Consider the following 20,777-nt stretch of genomic DNA (forward strand, 5'->3'; position numbering starts at 1 on the left):
AACATTAATTTCCGAAAAAGGTAAGAGAAATAGAAGGAATACTAACCGTTAGATAAGAAAGAAGAAACCTAGTCAATAATTATTAGTAAAAGGAAGTGAAGGACAAATTAAAATCACTTCACTCCACGACCACGGCAGTGGCACTGGTACAGCAACCGTAATAGATCTCTAGAACAGGAAAAACAGTCTTGGATGCACAACACAGGTTTATTTAATCTTCACATGTGACGCTTTTCGTCTATTTTAGGCATCATCAGACAATCTGTGGAAATTACAAAAAAGTATAAATTGCCATTAAAAGCAATAATAAACGAATAAATTAAAAATAACAAAAGGAAAACGTACACCACTTGCTGCCTCTTGATCACGGGGTCCCTGTTTCGATTCCTGGCCGGGCTGGGGACTTTCTCTGCCCAGGGACTGGGTGTCTGTGTTCTCCTCCTCATTTGGACTTTGGACTTCGTAAGGGAGCTGATGACCGCGCAGTTGAGAGCCCCACAAACCAAACATCATCATAATAACCATACACCAGTTGGACAGGGCCACATCCGTATTTCAGCGGGTGGTGAGGCGCACAGATTTAAACTCATACAGCTGCTATAACACGAATGTGTGAATGCTCTTCCTCTGACGAGAATATCAATAAAGAATTAGACAACCTGCTCTTTCTAGCACACAAAAATAGTTGCAGCCCTTCGTTGGTGAACCGTTTACATAATGAACGAAAAAACGCTGTAGTCTCTATTAATCTTTCGTTGACTCCCGCGGTGTGGTTATCCCACTTCTTGGATCGATTTCATACAACTTTGCTGAACTGTTTCGGCATACTAATGTTCATGTTGTTTTTCCGAAGGGCTCTGCCATGCAGCACACGCTCCCCATACCGAGCAAACCTATCAGGAATCTATTTTCTAAGTCAGGTGTCTACAAAATTCGGTGTACAGAATGTTGACCCGAGTACATCTGTCTGACAGTGAGATATTTCACTGTTATGTTTCACAAGCATCTACTGACAAAAAAAGGTCAGGTGAAAAAATTTTCTCCATTTGTCCAGCGCCTCAAATCTTCTGGCCATCGACCACCAGATTTAGAAAACCCTAAAATCCTTTACGTGGCCAACAAAGGCAAGAAATTGAATTTATTGAAGAGTTTGAAATTTCCAAGCACATCTTGCTCAAATCTCCGAATGTAATAGACGATCAAGTCCGTTCGAAACATCAAGCATTCTTTGACACAATGATGTGTATCTTCAAATGATGGTTGCCACCTACGTTACTTACTGATTATTTTATTTAAGCCTTAGCCATCAGTTAGTTAAATTTCAGCACGCCACCTTGTGAGCCTCTTCTCCCTAAGGCTCCACGTGGCCTTGACACTTGCTTGGCAGTCCAGTTACCGACTTGATAGCGCGTACTCAGTGTTGTACACGGACAATATTTATGTTCATAGGGCTGTTTCTTCGAGGGTAGGTTACCATCGTTAAAGTTAGTTTTCCGGTTTAGCGCTGCTTATGGCTTCGTTGCTTCATATTTTTACTAAAAATTTTTAGATATTTGTTTATTCTTATTAGTGCCCATTCATCTGCCTAAGGTGTCTTAACCTAGCTATTATATGGGTGTATTTTACACTCGTGATTTTTTTCTGCGCACTGAATTTGCCTATTTACCTGCGTTAGGTACTCCTTGCACGATTTAGAACCTTTCTTTCTCTTACTTTCGTTACCTTTTTTCGTGTTGCTTCTAGATGATGTAATGAAGCACTGACAGTCGTTATTTGGCTGTTACCTCCCAGTTCTATGGGACTTTTAATTACGTTTGACGCCTCGGTCACGATTTGCAAGAATTTTTATCGGTAAGTTCAGTTATGGTGCAATATTTTATGAGTTGAAATCTATACCCTTCATCACTCTGTGCTCCATAGTCCAATCGGTGTATGTATTCCTTTTGTTGTTTTTAATTTATTCATTTACTGTTGCCTTTAATAGCAATTTACACGAATACCAGTTTGTAATTTCCCAAGATTGTCTGATGATGGCTAGAACAGGCAAAACGCGTCACATGTGAAAATTAAAGAAACCTGTTTTTTCCGTTCTAAAGTGGAGGACAAATGAAAATAAGCAAGGAGCGGGCTGCACGATCCAATGTCTGGAGTTTTGGGAGAAACGAAAAGGACGAATATGAAGTATTTTAAACAAAAACATGAATAAAAAGTATTGCAGAGAATCAGAGCAATAGAAATATGTAGACAGTGCTGTAACAGACCAGAGGTCTTTTAGTATACGCAGGGTAACACGATAGTCCCCAAGATACCAGCAAATGATGTGATTTCATGGCAGTCCTAACGAGATTGTTTTTTTTTTAATATAATAAAACCAAAAAAACGCAGCAAGGTCTTAGGATAACTGCAAATAATTTTGACAAAAGAGAGCCACTTTGGTTAGAGCAAGCAAGGTAACATATTAACAGTCAAGAACTAAATCACTAAAAAGTCGGTGAATTTTTTCTTTGATGTTCTCAACTGCAAAAACAGGCAGCTTCTTTTTAATTTCTGTGCCCAGACACGGCAGATCAGGAGTCAAACCTACACCGCTGTCGGGTATAGAAAAGGCGATTAACGTATTGCAGAACAAAATATTTTATGGAAATTGTCAGCTCCACACGAAAAGGAAAACTGAGGCCTTTGTTTGTAGCAATTACAGGCCATTTGCTTTCTGGAGGTTACATACAAAACATTTTCCGCGTGTCTCCATAAGAGATCAGAACTAATTGCAGACTATCATTGTTGCTTTCGAAAGAACATTTCTATAAAACATTACTTAATCACATCTGGGGCAATAATAGTCAATAGAACTTAATACAGATATCAGTTTCTTTTCGTATCTCACAAAATGTTGTATAACGCCGTAAATCACCAAAAATTAATAAATATCGTCAACGAAATGCAAATTCCCCACAAAATTCATCATATTGTTACAAATATATATATCCTACAGAATGAAGACGACTGTGGCAAAGAAATTCAGAGTTTACAATGGAGTCAAATCCGGAAAAATCCATTTCGCCTTAAATATCACCTTGGATATAACTTGACAGAAAAGTCATGAAAACGAAACACAAAATATTACTCAAGAGGAAGTCGATGAGAGACTTCTAGGACTGGATCAAGTGAAAATCATCGACCCAAATGTTGCATCCAACTGTAGGTTTGCTCACGCAAATGGTGAAGTACTTAAAATCTTCTCAACAGAAGATTTCAAAAGTCTTACGGAAAACTGTTATACAGTTGCTTTGAAAGTGGGTCTACATGAAACAGAAGAAGAACCCGAAAATTATTTGATCAGTTAATCTAGCAGCTCCACACTCTATAGACAGCCGTCTGTAGCTCGTCTTCAACAGCCAACAGTTTTAAATATTTAGGAAGCCTTCTTAAAAATGATAAAATACATATAGAATTCAAAGTCTGTTTTTTTTGTGGCAGTCTTTGAAATAAATAAATAAAGATCCATCTCCTAAAATCTCAAAACCTGCTTCTATCAGCCAGTCACTATGTCTGTTTTGCCTTACGGATCTGAGATTACTCATTAGGAAGTCGATGAGAGACTTTTAGTACTGAATCAAGTGAAAATCATCGACCCAATGTGAACGAAAACCTACTGGAATGGAGAATAAGGAAATACGATAGTATCGGCCGAGTAATGCACCTGTGGCTACACTGGGTTGCGCGTTAAGCCTGGATGCCGGTGAACAGGCCACCTTCCGTAACGCTCACCAGAAATCCGGATGAAACCAGAAAAAGAAGAAGACCGATTAAGACCTTACAGTTAACCTGAGCAATCAGAGCAAAACATTCTTCTCTGAGACTGAAAATAACGTGTATAAATGGACAAAGTTGAAGAGTATTGACTAGACAACTTAGACAAATGTACGCCGAGCAAAATTGTGAGGGGTGGGAATGACCCGCTACGGTTCGGGAGCCGTGTCAGAAAGCTGCTCCGAAAGCAAAGAGAACTTCAGCGCAGATTTAAACGTAACCAAAACCTCATGGATAAACAAAACTACGAAAAAACGTAATTAGCAGATGGAGAGCGGTGCGTGAAGCCTAAAAAAGATTCGAAAATAAAACTCTGTCTGTTGACCTGTCCGAAAACCCTAACTGATTTTGGTTTTACTTTAAATCATTAAACAAGCGATCTGTTCAACTTCTCTGTGCCTTAACGGGATGGAAACAGAGGCTGACAGAGTGAAGCCCGAAGTACTAAATCCCTTTTTTCCAAAATCTGATTTGATCCATTACAAATGGTTCTGAAAGCCTGCGACTGTGAAAACAATAGGTTTCTTTATAAATAACTCATCTGCTACCAGTCACGATTTTATTTTTTTTTATTTTTCTCACGACGCGTTCCGGTAAATGATTCCCTTCTTCAAGTGCGTTTTTGTGTTTGTTATGTCATTTCTATCTCACACATCAACAACGTCACATAGGAATGACATGACAAACACAAAAAACTCACTTAAAAATTGAAATCATTTCCTGAAATGCGTCGTGAGAAAAATAAAAAAAATAAAATCGTGACTGGTAGCAGATGAGATATTTATAAACAAACCTATTTTTTTCTAAAATCATTTCACCGGGAAAGAGAGTACTGCGGTTTCACTTTTCAGTCGTCGCACGAACGTCAAAATGACAGATGTCGAAATAAGTAACTGCGTGAGCAAATATCAGCTGAAATCGCTTGGCATAGCACAGACGACAGGAAATGATGGGATTTCGATACGACTCTACATAGTGTGAAACAACGTGCTCTTATTCTGGAAACAGTCTGCTGTAGGTCCTCGGTCGCTGGGAGAACAGAAGGCTTCTACTCACTGAAAAAGTGCACGGAGCAATACCGTCGAACAGACGCAGAAATCTACAGACCCCTGTCACGGGCGTCATTCTGTTGTCGAATTTTAGAACACATCTTATGCTCGCGTGTTATATGATGTTTATTGAAAATCTCCTCTGTAGAAGTCAACATGAATTCCGGAAACGTTTATTGAGTGAAACCCAGCTCCATCTGTTCGTCCACGAGATCCAGAAAGCAATAGATACAGGCGCCCAGTTTGATGCCGTCTTCCTTGACCGACGGAAGGCGTTCAGTTCTGAGCCGCCATCTAATGAAAGAAATATGAGCGTACGGAACAGACGAACTCTGTGATCGGCTTTAAGAGGTCTCAGCACGTCATTCTTAACGGAGAGAAATCTTCATACGTGAAAGAACTCCGGGTGTACCCAAGACACTGTTGTATGACTACTAATATTCACCATAGGGAGATTGCTGTACCTGGAAGACAGTGTACCTAGGAACACATGATGTTTCCTGATCGGTGCCATAAGCAGTTTGCAGCATTTTCTACTATTTTTATTCTTGTGAGACATCAGGTTGCGTTTGCAAATATTACGAGTCCTATGTGTTCTATTGCTATGTAATATATTAAATGTATTTGGAGGATACTTTTAATTCTTCAATTACAGAGTTTCAGTGATGAGTAACACTCTGCATATTTTTACAACTAGTTACATAGCGTGTGGACAGTTAAGTCATACTTCGTCAGTTATGCACGACTTGCATCTCGAAACGAAATGTCTTCTACCGTGGAACAAGTGACGTTTTCAAATGAACTGAGCTCTTCGATGTCTTAAAAACGTTCCCTGTCTCGAAAATGGAAATTTCTGTTAGTTGCCTTCAACTTCAATTTTAAAAGGTTTTTTAACTTGTAACTGGTTTTTGATAATACTTCCACTTAATTTGATTTCACTTACTGATTAATGGTGTGTAGTAGAGTAATAATGTAACGCGTAGACAATTAAATGTGGTACTGACATGATTATCTCGGGTGCAACATCTTTAAACTTGAACAGAATATCTCTTTCTATGTACATGACCACGTTGCACCTTGGAATACCTTGAAAAACCTTTCTTATAAGAATTAATTTTTTGTAATTTCTTTATCTTCACTGAGAAAAACTACAATTTTTACTTTCACTGTCACGGTTTACAAAACTACGTTAGCAAAAAAAGTAAGTGAAATATTTGTATATACAGACACAAAAACAGCCACACATATACAAACATACAGTCTTCAACATAGAACTAATTCATGTAATGCCTATCATTACATCTCCACTCGTAAATTTTCTTTGTAAATAACTTCTGGACATTAAGTTGTATATGGCTACAGATGACAAACCGTAAAAGGAAAACAACTGTAAATTAAAACATTAAAAACCCCAAGATCTACAGTATATATAAAAAGTCTTGTCTGTTTTATAAGTTATGAATACTCGCATAAGAAATTCAGTTTATATTTGTACGGGTCGTAAAAGCATTTTTCGTATTGTTTAACAAAAAGGAAGTGAAATCCCGCTGATAATGCAGTTACATCACCAAAATTTGTCTGGGTAAAAGAAGAGAAAATTGTTTTTGTTCAAGGGGGGTCCCGCCCAAGGACAAATTTGTAAACAGAAACGGATACGAGACCTGTGACCTCAAGATGAGTAGCCTAAAGTAGGAAAAACACCAACGAATAGATCAAGAACAAATTGTTTCATAGGAATAAATGTCTAAATGTAATAAAACAGGAAAAAGCCAAGAAAGAGTCACATCACAAACATTTTTATTCGAAGGAATGTAAATTATAACTGTTTCACATCATTTGTAACGTCTGACAGAAAATGTGTCGGAGAAGTGTAATCCGTTTATAATTAAAAAATATAAGAAACTGAAGTTCAGGTAAAGATGTAACTGCCATGCTTCCCTTCCAAGGAATCACTGAATTTGCACAGCATCACCTCATTTATTTTCTGAGCAGCGATAAAGAATACAGAGCACTGGCACAACAAAAAATACAATTCCCTGTCATTTCACATCAAGAAAATCGACCGTGGCTAATACGTCTTTCTTTTTTCAGTAATTAATTTGTTGGTTAATGGGAAATGAGGAATATTTCCTAGTACGGGAAGATCATTCACTTTGAACCCAAAATCACACGAAATTTTATTTCATTACGCTGTCCAGTATGTAGTTAAATTTTAACAGTTTGAACTTACATAATTTTATCGTTGTTCTTTCTGAAAAAAAGCTGCCATTTCTTTCTTACATGCGGCTTCGTTGGTTTCTTAACTCATTATGATTCTCTGTGTTTCTAATCTTGCCTTTCTTTTCCATCATAAAGAACTGGACACAAAAGATACAAGTAAAAGATAACTGGAATGAAGTTAAATGAACTACTGCTTGTTGCACATAGGAAAGCAAGCGAGAAACACGTTACAACATGTGTACCACCACGGTCAGACACCCTCGACACATAAGGCGTTCCTAATGTCACGAACAAATGAACTTAACACTACTAAACGCAGTGGGGGTACTTTGAAGAACGCGAATGCTTCTCTGGTACTTCCAACGTACCTCAAGTTATCAACCGTGACACATTCAGGGGTTTAGAAAAAAAAGACGAAAATATCGAATTTTGGCACTTTCAGCGTTTCCCATTTCCAAAGAAGAAAATGAAATCAACAAAGAGGAGTCTTAAAACACTAAACAAGGAACAAGGTCAGGAAAAAGGAAAAGTGAGCATCGCAATAAAATGATGAGCACAGGAAAGGCAGGAAACTAATAATCGAAAAGATCCCGATAGTTCTCTGACGCACCAAAATAAGAACGGTTTCCGTAAAGTGACTAGAAGTGGTGGGTACCTTCGAAAGGAACCTTCATTCTTCTAGCCGAAGTTACTGGAAACACGGTAAATTTTGCACGTCAAATACACTACCAGAAAAAATATTGGCGCACCTGGAAAGATGATATTGATTTTGATCCGATGACGGAATATGCCACCTGGGAGACAGTAGAAGTACTGTAATGGTTTCAACGTCGTCCGCCAACAGATAGCGTAGTGGCGTAGCTAACAGCGTACCATCACTGTCTACTCTTTAATAGGGAATGCCAGAAGACTGTGTTGCGAAAGTGTGGAGAGAGCAGGCGACCGTGCCACAGAGATGCACTCATGCTTCCTACAGCCAACTGAGCTAGTTTGGAAGGGATCAAATTGTGGCCTTCCTATTGACGGGACAGTCCTTTCGGAGAACTGCCACACAAGTTGGACGCGCTGGTATCAACGGCCACGAGGACGTTCTGCCGTAGACGAGGTTTTGGAGTCCACGCAGCACAGACGTCTGCCAGGATCATCGTATAGTAAGGGCAGCAGTGGCAGATCGCACAGCTACCACAGCACAGATAAGAGGGCTTGTGTGCTGAGACGTGTAAACACGAACTGTTGCGAACCAGTTATTAGCAGTGGGACTACGGGCACGCACAACTCTAGCCCATCTTCCACTCGCGCCACACCATCGGCGTGCACAGTTCGGATCGACAAGTGCTACCAGAGGATCACTTGGAAGATGGAATGGCGCGCCGTGGTCGTCAGCGATGAAAGCAGATTCTGCCTGCACACAAGTGATGTTCGTTTGCGTGCACGACGTAGGCCTGATGAACGCTGTCTCGTAGAATGCTTTCCTCCAACACACTGGCCCACCCCAAGCCTTACGGTCTACAGTGCGAAAAGTTATAACTCTTGTTCACCTTTGCTGCTTCTGGAGGGACGCTAACCAGCCCTCGAATGTTGTTAGACCGGTTCGTTTGTCATTCTTGCAACAGGAACATTATGAGTTGTTCCAACAGGATAATGCTCGCTCACACACTGCTACTGAAACTCAAGATGGTCTGAAGGCATCAGAAGCTTCCCTGACCAGCACGACCTCCGGACTTGTCTCCAGTTGAACACGTGTGATATATAATAGGATAAGAAGTGACTCGTGCGACACGTCAACTAACAACTCTGACAGGACAACGTGAACAGATTGAGCAGGCGTGGCATAATGTATCCCAGGACAGTATTCACCATCTGTACTATCGACTGAATCCCAGAGTCAGCACCTGCATTGCCGCCCGTGGAGGCTACACCATGTACTAATACGGATGTTGCATCTTGGGTCGATACCTGGTACCTCATAACAGTTTATTCTATGGATTTGGAAACGTAATCATTTCATGAACTCCATATGCACTGTTGCAACAATAAATTTAGAGTGAATTAGAAACCTCTGAAAGGGAGTACTAATTTTTTTCCGAAAGTGTATGTATAAAAATCGTACATGTATTGAAATCCCTGATTTAGCAGGACAGAGCGGGCGTGCAAAGGGGCCAAAATAAGTTGCTGCCAGTTACACTCAACATATAAATTTTATTACTTAAAACACACAATAGCATAAGCAAGAATTAAAAAACTCCCAGGGTTTTAACGTAAGAGCTCCTGAGATTTAATTTAAATCGGCTGAAGGCCACATACGAAAATCCAAGGCCCAAGGCCTAAGCAAGGAACTGAGGTACAGTAGTTCTTCTGGAAGTTTCACTTCTTTTACTTCAATAAAAATAGGCTGAAGGCCTTAGCTTAAATCTCTCCCATAGAACTCGGCTGAAGGCCTCACATTAAGCAAGAACAGTGTTACGGTTTAAGGCCAAAACAAAGATTTTCAAAGTTAATTCTAAATAATCTGAAAACTCAGCTGAAGGCCGCATATCAACAAAACAATTTAACGGGCTAAAGGCTGGGAAGAAGAGCTTTTAATTTAAAAAGGCTGAGGGCCTTAGCTTAAGATATTTCATGTAAAACTCGGCTCATACTGAAGAATAACAATGTTATGACTTAAGGGGAAGACCAAAATTTTGAATTTTTAGTTTCAGAGAGATTAAAACTCGGCTGAAGGCCACACACACCATGCAAAAAACAATTTTACGGCTTAAGGCCTAAAAGAACAGCCTTGCAATTTAAATAAGCTAAACCTCGACTGAAGGCCACACTCAGTACTTAAAAATAAAAGGAAATCACTATGTAAAACAGAAGGAGCGGCGCTCAGAAGGTTCCAAGGGTCGGCCTGGGAAATAACACTAACGCACGCTTAGATTAGACAGGCAGCCAGACCGGCAACCTCTTAATCAGGAGGCAACACGACCTAGGGACGGTTCACAACCGACCGACTATCTGACCGATTTCCAATGGCCAGATCCAACGACAATGTCCAACCACATCCCAACTCGGAAAATGGTGTTCGTCCCGAGGTTCCAAGACATCGTCGGCTGAGACGACCGGCCGAGCAAACGACCAACGGCAGCCCACCTTCGCCAGTGCTCAGCAGTCCACATGTCACCAGCCGACCGACCGGCCAACGGCCTTCTGTCTGCGTCTTGCACCGTGCGGACCCGCCTGCTACTGACTGCCAGCTTGGTACCCGACTGCTGCTCCGTGCCCGACTGAACTTCCGTGCTGCTGCGTTCCGACTGCACTGCTGGTCCGTCTTCAACCGACTTCCAGACGCACGACGGCCCGGAAATAGTATCGGTCGCTCCAGAGATGGTACGACAGTGCACTATCGATACGCGCTGCTGCTGCCACTCACGGGAAAGTAAGGCAGGAAGTTAGTGACGCCAGTAAAAAGAAAACGAGGCGGCAGTACCGTAGTAGACGATGACAAACGATAAATGGCATGAACAGGAGCCGTGCACGGCTCATGTGCAGACTCACAGGACGAGGGACGAGTTGAAGAGCTGCGGGCTGAGAACGACCTTCTCGGCGGTGGCCGAGTAGAACTTATCGGAGCACTGGGGCAGGCACACGCAGCTGGCGGTTGGGTCCGACGACTCCCGACCTCTCCCACCGTTCCCGGCGTGGTCTCCACCTGACGTGTGGAATCGCATGCGCGCCAACTCTCCTGGAAAAACACATCACAACGTCTGAAACCAAGTCGTCTAAACTAACATACTTGAGAGGATCGCACAAAGTACTGAAGAAAATTCTGATCACTAGCGTTGTTATCTGTACTGTTCGACAGTAATTCACCCCCTTTTTCTTCGAGGTGGCAAAAGGAGGTTTGAAAAACGCAATGAGAGGCTACAGCTTCCCTTTCATCTTGAGAAGCTGCAAAAGACACAGACTGGCTTAAAGTAACAATGAGTGGTGCTAAGCATTTGATCCACGCAACCGCAGCACACGGGTTTAGTGTGAAATCGCACCTCGTTGGACTTCACAGCCATATTTAAGGAGGGGGTAGGGGGTCAGTAAAGCGCACAGAAGATGTCGGTCATCACTATACATGTTGCGGATAGTTCAGATACCAGTGTAGCTATTTAGACACGGTAATGTCGCATGACAGCAGACTGTCCATACGGCAAGATGTTTTACCATAAAGAGCAAGTGAACTTTATTGAAAGTGCTGCGATGGCGCTCTCAAATTCGCACCACTGCCATAGCCGAACGTATACTTCTCCCAGTACAAAATCTCCAGACGGTCCAAGATGGAAACGACAGCTGCGTGGAAGCTGACAATAAGAGATTTTCCCACGAGGGATAGAGAATTCCTCATTTGTGGCATTTCAGAACGACTTTTGAGTCTCACACTGGAATATAAATAGCCCACAATTGTTCAAATGTGTGTGAATTCCTCAGAGACTAAACTGCTGAGGTCATCTGTCCCTAGACTTACACACTACTTAAACGAACTTAAACTAACTTATCCTAAGAACAATACACACACCCATGCCCGAGGGAGCACTTGAACCTCCGGCGGGAGGTAAATAACCCACATTGGATGGTAGCTCCAACGAACCAATCGGACAAGACATGATCATGACATTCAATAAATTCTGGGGATAATTTCTTAAAGTGGAATTAATTGTAAAAACGTGAATTACACCAAGTATGGTAATAAAGTAAATGTAAGTAAGAACATTCATGATGTATACATGCAGACTGAAGCGAAAAATGAGAAGCTGTGCCAGGCCCAGGATTCGAACTCAAGTCTCCTGCTCACCAGGCAGTTGCGGTGAGCACTACGTCGCCCTGGCACATTGGCAGTGCACAGTTGTACAGACTAGTCTAGCACGCCTCCCTCCTCAGTCCAAATTCCTGTACTCATATCAGCCCACTTGGCATTCCTACTAAACTCAAACAGCACTGCAAAGGCTCTCCAACTGTATTTGAATAGCACCTCAGCAGCGAATGAAATGGGGGATCCTGCCCGAAACCCAGGGGTAGGTACTTCGAATCCTGACTCTCGTACAAATTTTCATTCGTCACTAAAGTCTGCATATACATACATCATAAATTGAGATTTGAAAAGGTCTGGAGACATACTGAGTCAGTTGATTAAAGCACCTATGCCTGGGTTTCAGGCAGAATCCCCCGTTTCTTCGATGCTGATGTGATAAACCAATGCAGCTGAAGAGCCTCTGCAGTGCGCTCCGAGTTAAGCGGGAATACCGTATGGGTTGAGGCGTGAATGAGAATTTGGATTGAGTGGGGAGGCATGCTACGGCAGTCGATGGAGTTCTGCTCAGCCATGATGCCAGAGTGGCGTAGTGGTTAGTGCATCTGCCTTGTGAGCAGCAGACCTGAGCTCAAATCAGGCCTTGGTACAAATTTTCATTCGTTGCTTCAGTCTGCACATTTATAAATCATAGATGTATGAAACTTGGAAAGGGTTTGGCACAATACAAATTGACTGGATAAATAAAAACGGTGATATGAAAAGAGATGAGTAATTTCGAGCAATTCTGTGTTATGTTACATCAGGAACAACTGGTATTAGTTGAAAATTAAAGTGTTGATGAACAATGAGCCTACATTCTGAAGCTATCGTTTCGATATAGTTCGAGTGTTTGCATCGAACTTAGATTAACGGCAACAGCGGAGAACTCAAAATAATTACATAACAAAGGGATATTTACTTTTTCCGTCAGTTCGACTTTTAGGAAGGAAAGAATTGCTGTAAAACAGAAGAAATCTGAACGCATGAGTATGATACTAATATGACATTTTGAGGAAAGAAAATACAATACAAACTCACCCTGGTGATGCTCGATACAAGCGGCGTCCTGCAAGCCGCAAACACGAATTCCTTCTCTTTCTGCAACACGAAAACAAAACTGTTACTGTTCAGCAGATTGCTAGTCCGTTCAGTAACGTGCATATGCAGTGGTCAGTACATTAACATTCTGAAGGCATTTGCCGAATATACACACATCAAAAAAGTTTTGTATCATCTCTGTTCCGAGAGTTCCGGAAGCTCTACACAAAATTGGAACAGAGATCAACATAAACATCATTTCCGCCCTTTTTATTGCTTATGAAAACCACACGTTGTACGTTGTACCACCACACACCGAAACCCTCAGAGGTGGTGGTCCAGATTGCTGTACACACCGGTACCTCTAATATCCAGTAGCACGTCCTCTTGCATTGATGCTTGCCTGTATTCGTCGTGGCATGCTTTCCACAAGTTCATCAAGGCACTGTTGGTCCAGACTGTCCCACACCTCAACGGCGATTCGGCGTAGATCCCCCACAGTACTTCGTGGGTCACGTCGTCTATAAACAGCCCATTTCAATCTATCCCAGGATTGTTCGGTAGGCTTCATGTCTGGTCATGCTGGTCACTCTAGTCGAACAATGTCGTTATCGTGACGGAAGTCATTCACAAGATGTGCACGATGGAGGTGCGAATTGTCGTCCATGAAGACGAATGCCTCACCAATACGCTGCCGATATGGTTGCACTATAGGTCGGAGGATGGCATTCACGTATCGGAGCCTTCCATGACCACCAGCGGCGTACGTCGGTCCCACGTAATGCCACCCATAACATCAGGGAACCTCCACCTTGCTGCACTCGCTGGACAGTGTGTCTAAGGCGTTCAGCCTGACCGGATTGCCTCCAAATACATCTCCGACGATCGTCTTGGTTGAAGGCATATGCGACACTCGTCGGTGAAGATAACGTGATGCTAATCCTGAGCGGTCCATTCGGCATGTTGTTGGGCCCATTTGTACCGCTCTGCATGATGTTGTGGTTGCAAAGATGGACCTTGCCATGGACGTCGGGAGTGAAGTTACGCATCATACAGCCTATTGCGCAGAGTTTGAGTCGTGACACGTCCTGTGGCTGCACGAAAAGCATTCATTATTCAACAGGGTGGCGCTGCTGTCAGCATTCCTCCGAGCCATAATCCGTAGATAGCGGTCATCCATAGCAGCAGTAGCCCTGAACGAGGCATGTCATCGACAGTTCCTGTGTCTCTGTATCTCCTCCATGTCCGAACAACATCGCTTTGGTTAACTCAGAGACGCCTGGACACTTCCCTTGTTGAGAGCCCTTCGTGGCACAAAGAAACAATGCGGACAAGAGTGAACCGCGGTATTGACCGTCTAGGCATGGTTTAACTACAGACAACAGGAACCGTGCACCTTCTTCCTGGTGGAAAGACTGGAACTGGTCGGCTGTCGGACCCCGTCCTCTAATGTTCAAAAATGTTCAAATGTGTGTGAATTCCTAAGGGACCAAACTGCTTAGGTCATCGGTCCCTAGACTTACGCACTACTTAAACTAACTTAAGCTAACCTATGCTAAGAACAACACACACACACACACATGCCCGAGGGAGGACTCCAACCTCTAGCGGGAGGGGCTGCACAGTCCGTGACATGACGCCTCAAACAACACGGCCACTCCGCGCGGCCTCCGTCTAATAGGCGCTGCTCATGTATGATTGTTTACATCTTTGGGCGGGTTTAGTGACATCTCTGAACAGTCAAAGGGACTGTATCTGTGATACAATATCCACAGTCAGTGTCTATCTTCAGGAGTTCTGGGAACTGCGGTGATGCAAAACGTTTTTGATGTGTGTATGATTTGAAGATTATTTCGCCATCTGCCTGACTTACATTCCTTTTTTTTTTCTTTTTTTAACTCTACTGGCCATTAAAATTGCTACACCACGAAGATGACGTGCTACTGACGCAAAATTTAACCGACAGGAAGAAGATGCTGTGATATGCAAATGATTAGCTTTTCAGAGCATTCACACAAGGTTGGCGCCGGTGGCGACATCTGCAACGTGCTGACATGAGGAAAGTTTCCAACCGATTTCTCATATACAAACAGCAGTTGACCGGCGTTTCCTGGTGAATCGTTGTTGTGATGCCTCGTGTAAGGAGGAGAAATGCCTACCATCGCGTTTCCGACTTTGATAAAGGTCGGATTGTAGCCTATCGCGATTGCGGTTTATCGTATCTCGACATTGCTGCTCGCGTTGGTCGAGATGCAACGACTGTTAGCAGAACATGGAATCGGTAGGTTCAGGAGGGTAATACGGAACGCCTGCTGGATCCCAACGGCCTCGTATCACTAGCAGTCAAGATGACAGGCATCTTATCCGCATGGCTGGAACGGATCGTGCAGCCACGTCTCGATCCCTGAGTCAACAGATGGGAACGTTTTGACGCTGCATCACAGACAGGAGCGCCTGCAATGGTGTACTCAATGATAAACCTGGGTGCTCGAACGGCAAAACGTCATTTTTTCGGATGAATCCAGGTTCTGTTTACAGCATCTGATGGTCGCATCCGTGTTTGGCGACATCGCGGTGAACGCACATTAGAAGCATGTAGTCGTCATCACCATACTGGCGTATCACCCAGAGTGATGGTATGGGGTGCCATTGTTTACACGTCTCAGTCACCTCGTGTTCGCATTGACGGTACTTTGAACAGTGGACGCTACATTTCAGATTTGTTAGGACCCATGGATCTATCCTTCATTCGATCCTTGAGAAACCCTACATTTCAGCAGGATAATGCACAACCACATGTTGCAGGTCCTGTACGGTCCTTTCTGGATACAGAAAATGTTCGACTGCTGCCCTGGCCAGCACATTCTCCAGATCTCTCACCAATTGAAAACGTCTGGTCAAGGGTGGCCGAGCAACTGGCTCGTCACAATTCGCCAGTCACTACTCTTTGTGAACTGTGGTATCGTGTTGACGCTGCGTGGTCTGCTGTACCTGTACAGGCCATCCAAGTTCTGTTTCACTCAATGCCCAGGCGTATCAAGGGCGATATTATGACCAGAGGTGGTTGTTCTGGGTACTGATTTCTCAGGATCTATGCACCCAAATTGCGTGAAAATGTAATCACACGTCAGTTCTAGTATAATATATTTATCCAATGAATACCCGTTTATTATCTGCATTTCTTCTTGGTGTGCCAATTTTAATGGCCAGTAGTGTATTTTTCCAAGGCAACTAGCTCATGCTCTTACTATCACAACAGCAACTTCGTTCGCCGAAGCAGAGCAAATTACAAACGCCAGACGCATTTCAGCACCTCATGTTCTTGAAATACGAATCAGATGAGATATACAAATGTGCGAATCCACGGAGTAGTAACGGGAGGGGCAAATGTCAATAAAAAAATCATTTGCATCTATATCATTGACGCCCTGACCAAAAGTAATATTCTTTTTTCCAGAAGACGATTTCGACGAGTCAGGCCGGAAGTGTACGCTGTAATACTAAATATTTTACAAGCAACAAACATTAAGCCAACGGCCTTGCCGCAGTGGTAACACCGGTTCCCGTCAGATCACCGAAGTTAAGCGCTGCCAGGCTGGTCTAGCACTTGGATGGGTGACCCGGTCAGCAGAGTGTTGTTGGCAAGCAGGGTGCACTCAGCCCTTGTGAGGCAAACTGAGGAGCTGTCCATAAATCGGTAAGTGTACTAGGGCGTAGAGATGTCTTCTGAACAGCACATTGCAAGGCATCCCAGATATACTCAATATTGTTCATGTCTATGGAGTTTGCTGGGCAGCGGAAGTGTTTTAACACACATGAATGTTCCTGGAGCCACTCTGTAGCAGTGTCCTGCTGGAATTCTCCAAGTCCGTCGGAAAGAACAATGGACATGAATGGATGCAGGTGATCAGACAGGATGCTTGCGTACGTGTCGCCTGTCAGAGTCGTATCTAGACGTATCAGGGGTCCCACATCACTCCAACTGCACACGCCCCACACCATTACAGAGCCTCCACCAGCTTGAACAGTCCCCTGCTAACATGCAGGGTCCATGGATTCATGAGCTTGTCTCCATACCCGTACACGTTCATTCGCTCGATACAATTTGAAACGAGACTCGTCCGACGAGGCAACATGTTTCCAGCCGTCAACAGTCGATTGTCGGTGTTGACACGCCCAGGCGAGGCTTAAGGCTGTGTGTCTTGCAGTCATCAAAGGTATACAAGTGGGCCTTCGGCTCCGAAAGCCCATATCGATGATGTTTCGTTGAATAGTTCGCGCACTGACACTTGTTGTTGGTCCAGCACTGAAATCTGCAGTAATTTGCGGAAGAGTTGCACTTCTGTCACGTGGAACGATTCTCTTCTATCGTCGTTTGTCACGTTCTTGCAGGACCTTCTTCCGGCCACAGCGATGTCGAAGATTTGATGTTTTACCGGATTCCTGATATTCACGATTCTCTCTTGAAATGATCGTACGGGAACATCGCCTCTTCATCACTACCTCGGAAATGCTGTGTCCCATCTCTCGTGCGCCGACTATAACACCACGTTGAAACTCACTTATATCTTGATAACGTGCCATTGTAGCAGCAGTAACCGATCTAACAACTGCGCCAGACACTTGTTGGCTTATACAGGCGTTGCCGACTGCAGGGCCGTATTATGCCTGTTGACATACATCTGTATTTGAATACGCATGCGTATACCAGTTTCTTTGGCACATCAGTGTATATTCAATATACACCTAAATGGTTTACCAAACAGAATCAGCCCCACTCTCAGGTTGTTCCCCGTTCTTCACTGGCAGCTTCGGTTCAGAGAGCACACTGAGTATGGCACTCGAATAAAGCCTCGTCCCGTAGTGTGTCGTACTTGCAACCCTGCCCACAGCGAAACGCATTCCGTCGGCGGCCAAACTTGCGACGTCGCTTGGTCCACTTGGCTGACCACCGCGAAACCCTGCCACAGCCCACATATATTTGTGATTACAGTACCGTGCTTCATAAATCAATCGCTGTATGCTTCGGACTTACTTGTGGGAGTAGTACAAGTATTAATTTTATTTATTCGTGGATTACTTTTACGAGGTTACTGGACGTGTTACGGTATTACAATTTAAGAACAACGCAAATAATATAGTTAATATATACAGGAATTTACATACTTACAGGTCTAGTTATGTAAGTAAACGACTGTAAACCTAACTCAGAATGGCCGGATGAAGACTGGAACCTCCATCCCTCCGAGTACAAGGCCAGTCTTTTTAAAGCAGTGCTACCTCGTCTGATTTACCCCTCGTGTACGATACTGTTTTTCAAAGCAGTTATTTACGATTAGTTCAAATGGTTCAAATGGCTCTGAGCACTATGCGACTTAACTTCTGAGGTCATCAGTCGCCAAGATCTTAGAACTAATTAAACCTAACTAACCTAAGGACATCACACACATCCATGCCTGAGGCAGGATTCGAACCTGCGACCGTAGCGGTCGCTCGGTTCCAGACTGTAGCGCCTAGAACCGCACGGCCACTCCGGCCGGCCTACTATTAGTAATGTAAAAGGCTAGTAATACGCTGTTCGTTCATTTCTCACCACCAGACACTGCAAAACCTGCACATGCTATATACACATTATTTCATAATGGAACACTATACACACAGAAATCCAGCCCAGATAGCCATGCTTGTTAATTTGCCGCTTCCGGGACGTGGAGGTGGGCCGGCATAGGGTAGAATCCGCCCGGCGGATTAACAAGGGTCGGTGTGCCGCCAGCGTGGATGTTTTTTTAGGCCGTTTCCCCCATTCCACTCTGTGAATATCAGGCTGGTATCCAAGTCCCGCCTCAGTTATACGATTCGCAAACATTTAGAAAACTTTCCCTCGCTTTCACACGAGCAACACTGCAAGCAGACAGTTGCGGTAGACACACACGTATTCCGTTCTTGGGGGTAGCGGCTTGGCAACAGGAAGGGCATCCTGCGACCCCTTAACCCAGGGGTCTCCAAACTACGGTCCGCGGGCCGAAACCGGCCCGCGTGGGGCCGGCAAACCGGCCCGCGTTAGCTGGCTGGACATCCCCGGTATCCGGTCCGCCAAATATTTGAAGTGGTACCTATACTGCCAACAATTGAGTTTCGAGGCCTATCGTGAGCAATACACCGCGACATTGTCGCAGCTCTATCTTTACAAAGCGGAAGGTCATGGTTAAACTTGTGGCTATCCAAATAATACACATTGGTTTGTTGCTTGACTGCACCAAGAAATATTGACATCCCCACTGCTCCTTAAAAATTCTGTATTCACTGTCAACCTTTCGTTTCTTTTCCATATTTGTACAGAATTTCACAAAAGATTGTAACCTGAAAGTAAAATTGTACTATTTAATACTAATAAAACTAGGGAGTAGTCTGCCAAACAAACTGCAATCAATTTATTTTTAAGGTACTTTAATTACTAAATTAAATACTCACAATTACACTGTAGTTCCACTAAAAAATACAGTGAAAAAATACTCAAGTCGTGCTGTACGTATTTCGATTTTCAGATTTTCCTTGTCTCTTCGAATTCAAAGTTTGAATTGTCCCACACTTCGTCGTCTCACCTACTAGTACACATAAAACACTAAAAAAGTCGTGAGACACGCGCAACATAGACACAATCACGCAACAGAACTGTCAAATATATGCTCTGAGTCTGCTGCTTGCTACAAAACTACATAACTAAACTTATTGTTGCGCCGCTTGAAATAGCAATGCGTTGACATACACTACCTCTGTTACGTCTTGCAGTAATAGTGTTGCTAACAATGATTTTGAGATTTCGTTAACTTTGCGGGACGCTTTCGTGAAGAATGTGCAGTGACATACTTTTTTGTCGGTGAAATTCGCCAGAATTTCGGTCAATTACGTCCACCAATCAAAATTATGTAATTAAATAAAAATCGTAGTTCGTTTCAGTGCTAGGTATTCCCACAACTTTAGATTTTTGCGATTTCGTCTTTCCTTTAGCCTTACATTACGGTGATCATGGAGTGCTAGGGTGCTTTAGTCCCACTAGGTAGATCTTGGCCCTTATGACTTCGTGGAGGAGTCAATGTGGCCCGCGGACTAAAAAGTTTGGAGACCCCTGCCTTAAAGTAACCGCGCTAAATCCCTTAATAACCATGCCGACCCTGCGCCGATGCGGGGCAAAGACAAAACAAAAAGAAGAAGAATGAAAATAATTAAATAACAGGACACACACTGTCAGCTGAAATTAGGGCCATAGCGAAGATGTTTGATTTCCATTTTGTGTAGCGCAACTTCCTATTTGGTAGCCTGAACTACTGAGTCTAATTGCCTTATAATGAGTGAAATTTTGAGCTCAGAAAGAAGATAAGGTGTTCGTATTATAATTTACATTGCGTGGCTTGTGGAATAACGTTTTCCAGAAAATAAAAGAAAAAGAAGAGAAGAAACATAGTAGGGATATGTTACGTAAGACATTATCATTACTATTATTTACTTGTGTTACAGTTTTTACAAAGCCTCTGCTGTGTGTTACTCAAGCAATTCTTGAGTGTATACGATGTATTGCTTCAAGTAGAATTTTTAATGGCTTTGTTAATAAAATAACTTTTTCTGTTACCAGTGACGAATTACTTTTCATTTATATTTTGCACGAGGCATCTTGATAAGTGATTCCCATTTTCAAGTGTGTTTTGCGTGTGCTATGCCATTTATTCGCGATGTTTTAGATGGATGAGGTGCTCCACTGCCCTATTCTCTTTGGGTTTTCTTGTGATCCACTTCTGCAAAAGCTAACACATATTATACGTTACACACAGTTTTCTACCGCTTCT

General features: G+C 43.1%; 1 protein-coding gene and 1 pseudogene across 1 annotated transcript in view; one reads left to right on the top strand and one right to left on the bottom strand.

The window, feature by feature from the left end:
* Positions 1-20,777, bottom strand: part of LOC124803172 (pickpocket protein 28-like) — a 91,383-nt gene that overhangs the window by 22,035 nt on the left and 48,571 nt on the right. Inside the window, exons 8-9 of the mRNA XM_047264355.1 lie at positions 12,937-12,996; positions 10,617-10,803 (exon numbers count right to left, since the gene is read on the bottom strand). Coding sequence (XP_047120311.1) covers positions 10,617-10,803; positions 12,937-12,996 — 247 coding nt within the window. The remainder of the gene's footprint in view (positions 1-10,616; positions 10,804-12,936; positions 12,997-20,777) is intronic.
* On the top strand, positions 16,466-16,580 carry LOC124804012 (annotated as a pseudogene).

This window comes from Schistocerca piceifrons, chromosome 6, assembly GCF_021461385.2.
Source record: "Schistocerca piceifrons isolate TAMUIC-IGC-003096 chromosome 6, iqSchPice1.1, whole genome shotgun sequence".
In the NCBI taxonomy this organism is placed as follows: domain Eukaryota; kingdom Metazoa; phylum Arthropoda; class Insecta; order Orthoptera; family Acrididae; genus Schistocerca; species Schistocerca piceifrons.